This window comes from Rhinatrema bivittatum, chromosome 3 (assembly GCF_901001135.1).
Source record: "Rhinatrema bivittatum chromosome 3, aRhiBiv1.1, whole genome shotgun sequence".
In the NCBI taxonomy this organism is placed as follows: domain Eukaryota; kingdom Metazoa; phylum Chordata; class Amphibia; order Gymnophiona; family Rhinatrematidae; genus Rhinatrema; species Rhinatrema bivittatum.
Window position 1 is genome coordinate 221723826 of NC_042617.1, and position 12928 is coordinate 221736753.

At 47.5% G+C, this 12928-nt stretch overlaps 1 protein-coding gene across 19 annotated transcripts in view; it reads right to left on the reverse strand.

Moving 5' to 3' along the window:
- Positions 1-12928, reverse strand: part of CCR6 (C-C motif chemokine receptor 6) — a 553987-nt gene that overhangs the window by 193711 nt on the left and 347348 nt on the right. The window contains exon 17 of one of the 19 annotated variants that reach the window (XM_029594234.1): positions 10380-10455. The exons of the other annotated variants lie outside the window; for them this stretch is intronic. Coding sequence (XP_029450094.1) covers positions 10395-10455 — 61 coding nt within the window. The 3' untranslated portion in view covers positions 10380-10394. Of the gene's footprint in view, positions 1-10379; positions 10456-12928 lie in introns of those variants that run through there. 19 annotated transcript variants of the gene reach the window in all.

Below are 12928 nucleotides of genomic sequence, written 5' to 3' on the forward strand. Positions count from 1 at the left end.
CCAGCTTCCCTGACAATCACAGACACAATCAACAATCCTGCTAATATCGATGGCTTGGTGTCCATCAGTGCAGCTCCCTGGCACTTTGATGACAAAGTTGATGGGCCGGCCTTCCCTGACCCAAAGAGATACTCCATCTTATCTAGCCAGATCTTACATCCTTTAGGGTTCATCTAGGTGCACTTGCTGCAACCCCGGATGTTATGCAATGCTCACAGGTAGAAGATACATTGATCATGGGGGTCTGTGATAGAAAAAGACCTCGAGAACTGAGGGCATGGCTTAAACCTGGATGTGGGCATGCCGACTTCAAACAAAAGAGAGGCAAAATTGAACTCGATAGCGGCAGCCTATGATGACTGGCAGGCACCAAAGGCACCACTGTCTGGGCAGGGGAGGCAACTGCAAAAGAATATTTATCCTTAAATGCTGAGAAACTTGGTTAAAGATGCTAAGTGGAGAACTGGGAGGATTCCACATTGATACCACATGTGAGAGATGAGAAAAACGAGAAAAGAAATGCAAAATCACTTCATTAATGTAAGAAAAAGAGACTGAGGGGACCCCACATGAATGTGTGGTATAATGTGGCTTAGAGAGCTCAGTTATAATTCTAGAAACTTTTACATAAGTTTTCCATGCTGGGCTCCATCCGATGATGGAGGACTGCCAACCTGCTTGTCCTTGGAGAAAACCTGATATGCTGCCATGTAGAAAAACATGCAGAAATCATAAATTAGCTGTGGTGACATTATGCCAGACCAAGTCAGGTCATTGATCCAAAACCTTTTCACTTCAGTGACTCATGCAAGCTGAAGGGAAAAGGATGGCATCAGCAACAGCGTGGGCCAAGGGAGCAGAAGTAGCATCAGTGGCTTGTGTGGATCAAAGGAGCAGGAAGCAATGTCAGCAGACCACATAAGAGAAAGGAGGGAAGAGAAGAATAGCAACAGCAATTGCATAGCACTAGCTGCAACCTCAAGCAGGCACTGTGGCAGCAGAAGTACCATTGGGACAGTGCCAGCAAAAGGAAGACTGTGGGGTTAAGAACATAAGAAATTGCCATGCTGGGTCAGACCAAGGGTCCATCAAGCCCAGCATCCTGTTTCCAACAGAGGCCAAACCAGGCCACAAGAACCTGGCAATTACCCAAACAAAAGATCCCATGCTACTGATGCAATTAATAGCAGTGGCTATTCCCTAAATAAACTTGATTAATAGCAGTTAATGGACTGCGTACCCCCCGAAAGATACGCTTGTACCCCCCGAAAACCAAGCTCCCCCATGTGCACGCCGAGCCTATGTTGAATAGGCTCGACGGCGTGCACAAGCCCCGGGACGCGCATAAGTCCTGGGGCTTTGCTAGGGGGAAGTGTCGGGGAGCATGTCGGGGGCGGCGCGATGTTCGGGGGCGTTCCGGGGGCATGATGAGGGGCGTGGTGCCAGCCCGGGGGCATGGCCGAGGCCTCCGGACTAGCCCCCGGTTCTGGTGATGGCGCGCCAGCAGCCCACCGGCGCGCGTGAGTTACGCCTGCCTTGGGCAGGCATAACTTTTCAAATAAAGGTAGGGGGGTTCAAATAGGGCTGGGGGAGTGGGTTAAGTAAGGGGAGAGTGTGTGGGGGGTGGGGGTGGAAGGAAAGTTCCCTCCGAGGCTGCTCTGATTTCGGAGCAGCCTCGGAGGGAACGGAGGCAGGCTGCGTGGCTCGGTGCGTGCAGGTTGCCGATTTTGCGCAGCCTTGCACGCGCCGACCCCGGATTTTAAAAGATATGCGCGGCTATGCTCCTATCTATTAAAATCCGGCGTACTTTTTTAAAATCTGCCCCTAAATGCACTAACCACATCCTCTGGCAACAAATTCCAGAGCTTTATTGTGCACTGAGTGAAAAATAATTTTCTCTGATTAGTCTTAAATGTGCTTCTTGCTAACTTCATGGAATGCCCCCTAGTCCTTCTATTATTTGAAAGTGTAAATAACTAATTCATATCTACTCATTCAAGACCTCTCATGATCTTAAAGACCTCTATCATATCTCCCCTCAGCCGTCTCTTCTCCAAGCTGAACAGCCCTAACCTCTTCAGCCTTTCCTCTTAGGGGAGCTGTTCTATCTCCTTTATCATTTTGGTTATCCTTCTCTGTACCTTCTCCATCGCAACTATATCTTTTTTGAGATGCGGCGACCAGAATTGTACACAGTATTCAAGGTGCGGTCTTCACCATGGAGCGATATAGAGGCATTATGACATTTTCCGTTTTATTAACTATTCCCTTCCTTTTTTTTGTCAGAATACTTTTTATTATTAAGATCAGGTAGGCAACAGCAAAACATCTCACAGCAAATCCGGAGCAATACAAACAATGAGAACAAACAGCTCAAGTAACATTTAGAACACCATTTTCGCTATCGTTGCTCCCACCTGATACTCCTTTTCTTTAATAAACTTACAAACGCCCCCGAACCAGCCCCCCTGCCCCCAACCCCAAACACCAAGCAGACAGTCCATACGCATTCCACATTCGCACCCTACTATTTACCCCCATCCCCCCCTTAACAGCCCAATCAGATGTGTAACCATTGGATCTAAGTTCATCTTGCAGCTCCTTGGGAAAGGCCGAGATGCAAGCGTCCCAGCAAGCACAGTAAACCTTGTCCAGTTTCTGATGGCCTACTAAAACGTCCATACGCTCCAGTTGCACGATTGTGGCCATACGATGAGCCCAGGCAAAGAAGGATGGGCTGGGTTCCGGCTCCAGCCAGTCTGCCAGAACAGTGCGGCATGCCAGCATGATGGCCGCCCTCTCAAATTTGGCCTTGGAGCTGCTGCCAGGCAAGGAATTCGGGATGGAGCTGCACAGAAGCACAGTCCCTGTGAAGCAAAGGGTGACTCCCGTACAAGCGCCAATCACAGCCGAGACGGCCGCCCAGAATGATTGAAGAGATTGGCATGCAAAGAGTCTATGGACCAGGGTCCCAGGTTGTAATCCACATTTAATGTACAGTGGGGTAGAGTCAGCCGCATCTGAGACCGGCGAACATCATCACAGTAAAGCCAATGCAGGATTTTAAACTGTACTTCACGAAGACCAATATCAGGAAGCAATTTATGTAGTCGGGTGAAAGAAGCAAGCAGCTGAGCCCCAGAAACAGGGGAGTTCAGGGCATTAGTCCAGCGGCTGGCCAAATGAGACGTCCGATCTGTACAGCGAAGCTTCTGTCCCAGGTTTTTCCAACCAGTAATAGTATTGGTAAGATAGGCAGTGTCAAAAAAGACATTGGCAAACTTAAGTTCCGCCTCCAATTCTGCTGTGGTCCATGCAAAGGAGCGAATGTAGTGCCGGGCCTGAAGGAAAGCATAGAACTGCTTGGAAGGAATTTGTTAGGTACGCTTTAGCGTTTCAAGGTCCAGCAAGAGACAAGAGGTAGCTTCATACAGGTGATAAACAAACAATATTCCCTTATTCGCCCAGAACTGAAAAATAGCCCCACTGTCCTGCCCCGGTAAGAATTCTATATTGTGTACAAAAGGGAGTAGTAGAGACCGGATTCCCGGCAACACATTCAGCCTCCGCCACCACCTCCAGGCCCGAATACAGGGGTATAATAACACAGTAGGATAAGGTGTGGCACAGAAGCTCGAGATTGTAGTATACTCACAGGTGACTTGGGGGCTGACATATGAGCCAGCATGCCAGCTGCGCAAAACTGATAAGATCCCGTGAGTCATTCTCCCACAATCCGCAGCTGGCATGCCACGTTATATAAGCGGAAGTCTGGCATATTGAGCCCTCCCCGCTCCCTTGGCAATTCCAAAGCTGGGTATGCGAGTCTTGCTCGTTTCCCCTTCCACAGGAATTTTTGTATACTAGAACGCAGGCGCCGGATATCTACCCCCCGCAGCCAGCAGGGTATCATATGTAGCAAGTACAAAAGCTTTGGCACCAAAACCATTTTAATCAGGGCACACCTGCCAAAGGACAGTGGGAGGGGAGTCCATGTGTTTAACTGTGCCTGCAGCCTAACAATACAAGTGGTAATGTTTAAAGCATATAGCTTCTTTAAGTCCCTGGGGACCCACACCCTCAAATATTTGATCTTCGACGGGGCCCATTGGAAAGGAAAAGGGCCCACCCAAGTGTCCGGTAGATGCGCATTCATGGCCAGTGCCTCCGACTTAGTGTAATTAATACGGAGGCCCGCCACCGGGGTAAACTGATTGAATAACTGGACAATAACCGGGACGCTAGTACGCGGCCAACTTACAAACAACAAAATGTCGTCTGCAAAAAGCGCTATCTTTAGTGGATGACCTCCCACACTGATGCCACAGAAAGTCTTGTCCCCCCACAGGCGAATGGCCAGGGACTCTAAAGCCAAAACAAACAACTGGGGGGAGAGGGGGCAGCCTTGTCTAACCCCACACTGTATTGGAAAGCCGCTGTGGGCAGCCCATTCAGTAGGATGGAGGCACTCGGGTTGCTATAAAGTATGGATAGCCATTGTAAATAGGGACCAGCGAGGCCATATTTATTTAACGTCCAAAATAAGTACTCCCACGATATAGAGTCAAAGGCCTTCTCGGCATCTAGACTCAGGATCAGGGCCTCCTCTTGAGCTTGATAGCTAAGTGCAGCAATGAGGCGACGGATATTACGCACTCCCTGGCGACCCTGCACAAACCCAGTTTGGTCCTCCTGAATCATTGCTGGGAGTTTGCCTTGCAACCGGGCAGACAGGACAGAGGAGAGGATCTTGATATCCACATTAATCAAAGAGATGGGGCGATAGGATCCCACCTCTAAGGGATCCTTCCCGGGTTTGGGGAGGACCACAATAACAGACTGATTAGCGACTGCGGGGAGGGGAGTACCCTCTAACAAACTGTTATAATAGGCTTGTAGTGGGGCCAAGATGGGTATTCCGACCCAAACCCATCTTGTCCAGCAGCTTTACCTAGTTTTAAGCCCTGAATCACAGAATAAATTTCTTGAGTGGTGATAGGGCAGTTTAAGGCCGTGAGGTCCTCCGGCTTTAGGCGAGGCCAGGACATCCCGCGAAAGAAAGTCTCCGCCAGCTCAACACTCATAGGTTTGTCTCCGTATAGCTGGGTATAATATACTAGAAATCGGGCCGCAATCGCGTCCCGACTAGTCTGATGTACGCCCTGGCCATCCCTGATCCCTGAAATAGACGTTGACATTGAGTCTTCTAGAATGCCCCTCCACAGCCGTCTTTACATCTTCTATTGCGGTTTGTAGCCTTATCAGACGGCTATGCAGGGCATCTGTTACGTGTTGGGAAATTTTTTGTAATGGCTGCGATGCGATGTATGTAATGGATGCGATGCGATGCGATGTATGCGATGTATGTAATGGATGCGATGCGATGCGATGTATGCGATGTATGTAATGGATGCGATCTCCTCCGAGATCGCAGCCATTACAGGCTCTGCAGGGGAGGCCATCTCTGCCATTTTAACTGCCCGCGGTCGGTGTGGTCGGCGCTCTGCTCTTCCGCGGGTGCCAGTCCGGCGCATCCCACGCCCGGTGGGATGCAGCTACAGGTGCAGGAGCACTTCCTTTTGACGGTCGGGGGTACGAGGGGCTGAAACGAGCGGCGAAATTAGGTATAATTATGGTTACTAGGGAGCGGGGCCGCGGAGCTCAATCCCCCTGCTTCCGCCTCTATCTACGTCATCGCCGGAAGTCCAACTATTCCCTTCCTAATAATTCCTAACACTGTTTGCTTTTTTGACTGCTGCAGGAGGTCTGAGGTGAACTAAATCAGTGGCATAGAGCTGTCAAGAGTGACAGCCAGTGGCCAGTGCCATGTGCAAGATGGGAGGAAAAAGACAAGTAGTCAAGGACAGAAAGCATGCTTTGTTCCTAATTAAAGCTGCAGAGGCAGCATAGTGAAAATAGCAGGTCCTAATCTCTGGAATGCATTACCAGATGCACTGCGAATAATTACAGATTTAAAAGAATTCAAAAGAAATCTAAAAACCTTCCTATTCAAAAAGGCTTTTTTGACACATGAGTAAAACCTCTGGAAAATTATGCTTCATATCTAATGATGCTAGATTAAGATATATAATATTTCTGACACTACTTTAAAGCTGAATGAGGGAATGAATACCTTTGTTTTAATTCTTATGTTGTTTAATATTTGTAATGTAAAAGTATATTGACTTTTTGTTTTAATATGAATGTTATACTGTAAACCACTCCGAGCAATATTCATTGTACAGTGCGGTATATAAGACTTTTTAAACAAATAAATAAATAAAGCCAAAAGTGAGGCAGAAGTCTGCATGGGCCAATGAGGAGGAGAAGGCATCTGTGACTCTCACAGGCCAAGGCAGAAGAAAGCAGTGTCCACATTCCACATGGGCCAAAGGGAAGAAGGCAGAGGGGTTGGGGGCCCATGCAGGCTAAAGAGGAGGATGTGTTAATCAGACAGTATAAAAACTAGAGTATGAAAATATAAGAACATATGTTGTGAAAAAAATTAAAAATAAAAAGAATGTTAATAAAATGCTTACCGTAAATGGAGTTCTCTTTAGATTGCAGGATGAATTAGCCATGACAAACAGATGACCTCACCCAACACTGCCGAATAGCCCATTCTCTGTTAGCTCATATAGCTTTTTCTCTACTAAGCATGTGCACGAGTTTCCACATGGGTGTTGCCTGCTGAACCCCTCAATCGGTCTTAGAGCTAAGTTAGCTAGGTAGTTGACTCTCCAGGGAGGCAATGGGTATTTAGCATGGCTAATTCATCCTGCTACCTATGGAGTACACTGTTTATGGTAGCAAACTTATTTTCTCAGTTGACAAGCAGGGCTGAATTAGCCATGACACATGGGGAGTACCAATCTGAGGGCTGCAGTGGAACACTCACTAAAAAAAACAAAAAAACCTGGACCCTATAATGGAGATTAGACTACTAGGTGAACAGGCTATGCAAAACTGTTTGTCCAAATTTACTATCCCTTCTTGATAGATTGTCCAGACAATAATAGGATGTGAAGGTATGAACTGATGACCAAGTTGCAATCTTGCAGATGTCTTTGATAGGTACAGCTTGCAGATGAGCCACTGATGTAGCCATGGCTCTCACTTGATGAGCCTTAACTGAGTCTGTAATCTGAAGGCCAGCTAGCGCATAATAGTACATCTGCTAGCCAATTGGACAATGTACATTTGCAACTTCTAGGCCTATATAGTTTGGATTGTAACAGATGATTTGTTGCGAGGCCTTACGAGGCAGCAGAGTTCTCTTTGGGTAGTAAGCCAGGGCTCTTTTAAAATCTCATGTATGGAGAGTTTTTTCCTTTTCATGTGCATGTGGCCTTGGGAAGAACATGGGCAATACGATAATTTGATTTATATGAAACCTTGAGAACATTTTTGGCAGAAACATTCTATTATGGAAGAACTAGATTTATAGAGAGTAATGTACTATGCTTAAACTCACTAACTCTTCTGGCTGACATGATCGCAACAAGGAATAATACTTTCCATGTGACAAATTTTATAGAAGCTGACTAATAGTTCAAAGGGTGGTTTTATAAGCTGAGCCAGAATGACATTAAGGTCCCATGGAAAAGTGAATTGACCACTGGAGGTTTAGTTTCCCATAGGCCTTTAATACATTTTTACACTAATAGATGAGTAGAAATTAGCCTGCCTTTTACTTGAACATGATAGGCCACTATAGTGCTGAGGTAGTCTGACTGACGAGGTACTAAGTACTGAAGACTGAACAAATACAGAAGCAACTCTCACAGCTTGCATGCGAATAGGTCCAGGGACGTTTGTTGACACCAGGACAAGAATAGCTTCCATTTAAAACTATAAGCCCTTCAAGTTGAGAACTTTCTGGCAGACACCAGTATGTATTTAACTTTCTTGGGTTAGGAAAGTGATGTGAACAAATCCAGGATGGGTCTCAATCTCCAGAATTTTTTGGGGGGTAGGAAAACAGCAGGAGTAGAACCTCTGGCCATATTAGTTGGTTGGGACAGGGTCTATTTCCCACTGCTTTAGGAGTGATTCCATCTCCAGGCTGAGCTGTTCTGAGTGAGACGGATGTAGATTGAACATAAGCAATAGGGAAGTATAGGAAGACAGGAAAAATGCAAGTAGTCAGGAAAATTGCAACTAGTAACCAAGACTCCACAATCTTGAGTACTCAATGATCCTTGGTGATTTTGCACCATTACTACACATAAAGATGAATTATCCCTGCTACTGAAGGGGATGAGTGCTGTATCTGGAGATAGGTCAAAAGCTTGGTCCAGTTATTGGATGGACCGGTTGAGTTGCTTTTGGCTTGTGCTTTTTGCACTTCTGGCCTCTTGCTGGGAGCAGTGGAAAAGCATAGTACCATTGGAATTGCCAGAAAGGAAATCTGAAAATCTGACCACTTACAAGCGAAGTAGGGTTACCTCAAAGTCATCTGTGGATCACAGCCTGTTGAGAAGGGCTGAACTGCTACATGATGCTTCTTGATTTGAGCAACTGTTTTCCTGAGTTTGCCTCCAAAGAGATGATTGTCCAGGCAGAGTACATCCACTAGCTTATCGTGGACACTGTCACGTAAACTGCTGGCCATTCAATCAGCTCCAATGGAGGCTGATGAGGAGCAGGCTATTGTGTCAAAAGCTTCATACACAGATTAAATAAGGTGGCATATATACTCTTCTGCATTCAGGAACTGCTGCAGGTATGCAGGGTTGCCAGCAATTGAGATATGGAGTGGATTTAGTTTTTGAATGTTATCATTTAAGTACTGCACCATGTGAAACTGGTATGCAGAGATGTGGACATTAAGCATGTCACTGGAATACCTTTTTCCCCAAAGCTGTCCAGTAGTCTGCTTAGTGGAATGTTGGAGAATATTTTTTATTTCTTTGCCTGTTTTAATGCTGATTCCACCACAACGGATCAGTGAGACAATTGCTCCACCCCAAAACACAGAGTCTTCTGGATTCTACACTTAAGGTCTAGTTTCCTGGCTATTGGTGCCCAGGAAATTGGATTCTTTCACATTCTTGTTTATAAATTTTGCAGGAACTCATGGATCAAAAGAGTTTCCAACTCTGATAAAAGTGTCTAGAATCTGCAAAAACATGACTCTTTGTCCTTACGAATGTCGACCCCAGCGTCTTACCCATCTTAACCAGAGACCTGGAATAGGAGAAGCCCTCAGGTGGAGATGAATGTTCCAGAGGCTCAGGTAAGAGGTTGGAAGGGATTCCTGTTGAACCTTCCCCTGATAGGGGAGGAGAAAGGACACTGATCCAGGATCCCAATGATGACATAATCAACTGAGGGGTCATTGGTTGTCTTGGATGGGAGTATTCCAGGTGAACTTCCTCTGACTGGTTGGATTCCACTGCAAGTGAGTGAGGAGGACTCAAATCACCTTGTAGGTTCTGATGGAGTACCCCTTGGTTCAGGGATGGGAGCTGCTCCCTCTTGAGGGAGCAAATCCAATATTCTGGAAAGGAGAGGATGAAAAATGACCTCTTTGTCCTTAGCTGCCAAGGAGTCAAAGAAAGTCTTCAACTCCTAAATCCGGTCCAAAGGTGCTTTGCCCTCTGGCTAGGGAGTGGAACATCCTCTTCAGAGCTTAAGATGGAGACCTCCTGTATATCTCTTTATTTACAGCGGGGCCTGTTAGATATTAAGGCACAAAGGAGCAGATAAGATCCAGTGTGTCCATACGCAGGCCTTGCTCCAATATCGTGGATGAGGAAATCACCTTTGAAAGAAGAGGAAGTAAGAAGAGTGCATCTCTCTCCACCTCCCATTTCTTTCTGAATGAATGGAAGGAACTGATGATTTAATGAAATGTTGCATCGGTAAGTACTGAGGCTCAATGTGTCGACAGCGCAGATCCACACTCTGAGGCATCGAGGGAGGAAGCATCATTGGTGTCAAGGCTCAATGTACCAACTGTGCTAGGGCTTGACGAGTCAGTGAATGGTGCATCAATTGTGCTAGTGTCATATGTGCTGACTGTGTCCCCAGAACTAAGGCTCGGTGCTTTTATGGCACTGGCAGCTCAGAGGAATAGAACAATGTATGCAAGGGGCTCCTCCAATCCCTGAGAATGGTAATGTTTTTGTTTACTCAACACTTTCGAGGTGGAGGGACTCCAGGCCTGTGCCATTGAGGAGAAAAGTTTACCCAAGTAGATCCTGTTCCACTCAGCCCTGGAGTTAGAAGGGGCTCTGGGAGGAGAAGCGGCTGAGGATCTTCAGAGACTTGCGCATTCCTCAGTCTTTCCAGCTCTGGATTTCTGAGAGTGTGGTGACATCTAGCCACAGTGGTATCAGTTGGACTGATCGTGGTTCGATCCTAGGCATATTTAACAAATCTTGTGTCCATCAGTAATGACATTTTTCTACCACATATGCAGTCTTTGAAGCCACTCTTAATGCTGACATTCTGCGAAGAATAATAGAAATATTTAATAATTTGAGAATATAAGAGATATCACTTAAGAAAAAATAGAGAGACAGGGTACACATCCATGCTACAGCTCAGTTGAAAAAAGACTGTGGGGCTCACAAGGCAATGCTTGTGTGGGAACTCCTGCACATGCTGAGTAGAACAAAAGCTCAACGAGTTAAGAAAGAAGGGTCCATTTAGCACTGTCTGATGACATCACCCACATCTTGGCTAATTCAGCCCTGCCTGTCCATGGACAAAGTGAAATAAGCAAGTTTCTATTTTAAATAATTAGCTTAGCATTTTTAGGTATATCACTTTTTAAAATAAGTTCTTCCTTCACAAAACAAAAGCTTTTCCACATGCCATAAAATTTCTGCCATGTGTCAAGGAGTTCTTCTCAGATAGGAACCTGAGGTAGAACGGAATCAGTCCAGTGTTCTATGTTAAAAAGTATGGTGCTAGAAATGCTCTTTTAGGAGAATACGTGGGTACCATAATACATTTTTTATGTTAACTGGCTTATTTCCCCACAAAACAGTTATTATATGATAAGATAAAAAGGTATACATAAAATCCCAAACTGAGTTTACAAGAAGGCTACTTAATAAGCTTAATAAGACCTTGTGTATAACAATAAATGTTATGAACTAGCTCTGCCCGCGGGTTCCCCCGTGAGCAGGCCACTCACCCTCGATGTTATCTTCGCCGACGCGGCAGGACGCCGCCGTCGGCTTGCCCACGCGGTCCGGAGGCCGCCCACCACCATCTTCGGCTCCGCGGTCGGAGCCGCGGCCTTCCACAGGGCTGGGACTGCCCCCGACATAATCTGCATCTTCGCGGCGCACAGGCCACAGCCCCGGGCTGGATTAGCGGCAGGAGCCGCCCCCAGGGCCTGCCGCAGCAGCTGAAGCCGCTGCCGACTTTGGAGCTTGCTCTCAGGCTCAGCCCTGCCTTCTCTGACATCTTCGCGTACAGACGCTGTGCAGGCTGCTGGCCATGGTCCTGCACAGCTTCCTGCACTTCTCTCCCTAGGTGCGCGGCCGCGTCTTTCTACACTATTTAAAGGGCCAAACACAGGAAGTGTCTGGGCCCCACCTTGGGACTATTTCCTGCCTCCAGCCCTATAAAAGGCTGCTCCGTTCTTCATTCCAGGGCCTTGCATCATCGTCGCCGAGTCTTCGCCTGGAGGCTCTTGCCTGCCAGAGCCGGTTGTAAGGTCTTCTTCTCTCCGTGGAGCTCCTCGTCGTGTTCGCTGTTCCATGTTCAAGTCTTCGTGCCTGAGGTCCATGTCCAGGTGTCTTCGTTCTCCTACATCCCAGTGCTCCTGCCTTCCTGGATGTTCTTCCCTACGCCTCGCCTCTTCATCGCTCTTGAGCCTTCTGGTCCGGTAGGCCGGTGGTCCCTCATATGCAGTACTCCTGGGTGGACTAGCCTGCCGGTGGACGGTTGTCCTGTGCTCCTGAGCCGCCAAGTTCCTGATGTGTGTTCCTGTGCTGTCCCGCTCCTGTCATGGTCCGTGACCAGCCTTGGGGCTGTGTAGGGCGCGTAACGGACAGGGTGGTCCGCGACTCAGTCCCGCCGGTGGCCTGAGTAGGGTGCCCTGAGAGACAGTGCCAATGTCTATGCCTTGTGTCGCCTTTTGGATGTCATGTGTCTCATATCTCTGGATGCCGTTGCATCAGCCATGCGGGTCCCTGGATGCCGTTGCATCAGCCATGTGTCTCGTCCCCGGATGCCGTTGCATCAGCCATGTGTCTCGTTCCTGGATGCCGTCGCATCAATCCACAGTCACGTCTTCATAGCCCTGGTGTCATGTCTTCAGCCCAAGTGTCTTCGTGCCATGTGATGCCGTTGCATCAACCTCAGTGTCTTCATGTCAAGGCCCGTCTGCCCTCAACCTCAGGCCAGGCCTGCTGCTCCATGCTGCTCGCAGCAGGACCGAAAGGGCCCGGAATGATCGGAGGACCATTCACCTTCCAACATCCTCGGATGTTTGGCCAAGGGAGCTTGCCGGCCTGGCGGAGGGTAGACCGTCAGCCATGCGGGGCCACCGTCAACCCTTGGTTCGGCCCTGAAGGTCTGGTCCGGGCTGAGGCCCATGGGCACGCTAAACCACCGTTCTCAACAATAAAAATGTTCAAAAACCAATACAAATTGGTTATGAGGCAGTATTTTAATTAATCTTGTTTTTGACTCTACAGTTTCCTCCTGTTCCTTTTTATTTCCAACCCAGCTGGAACTTGGTGCCTTAAGTTTTCATCTGCAACCAACTGGGGATATTTTCCCCTATTTTATATCCCCTCCCAATTTCCATGTAGTCCAGTCATCGAAGTCATTTTTCTGGACCGGGGGGGGGGGGGTGGGGGGGGAATGCACCAGGTTTCCTTCTGGAATCCTGCCTCTAGGTGATAATCTTAAGCAATGACCATGATACACTCTGGGGGCTGGGAACACTATTTCTGTAGCA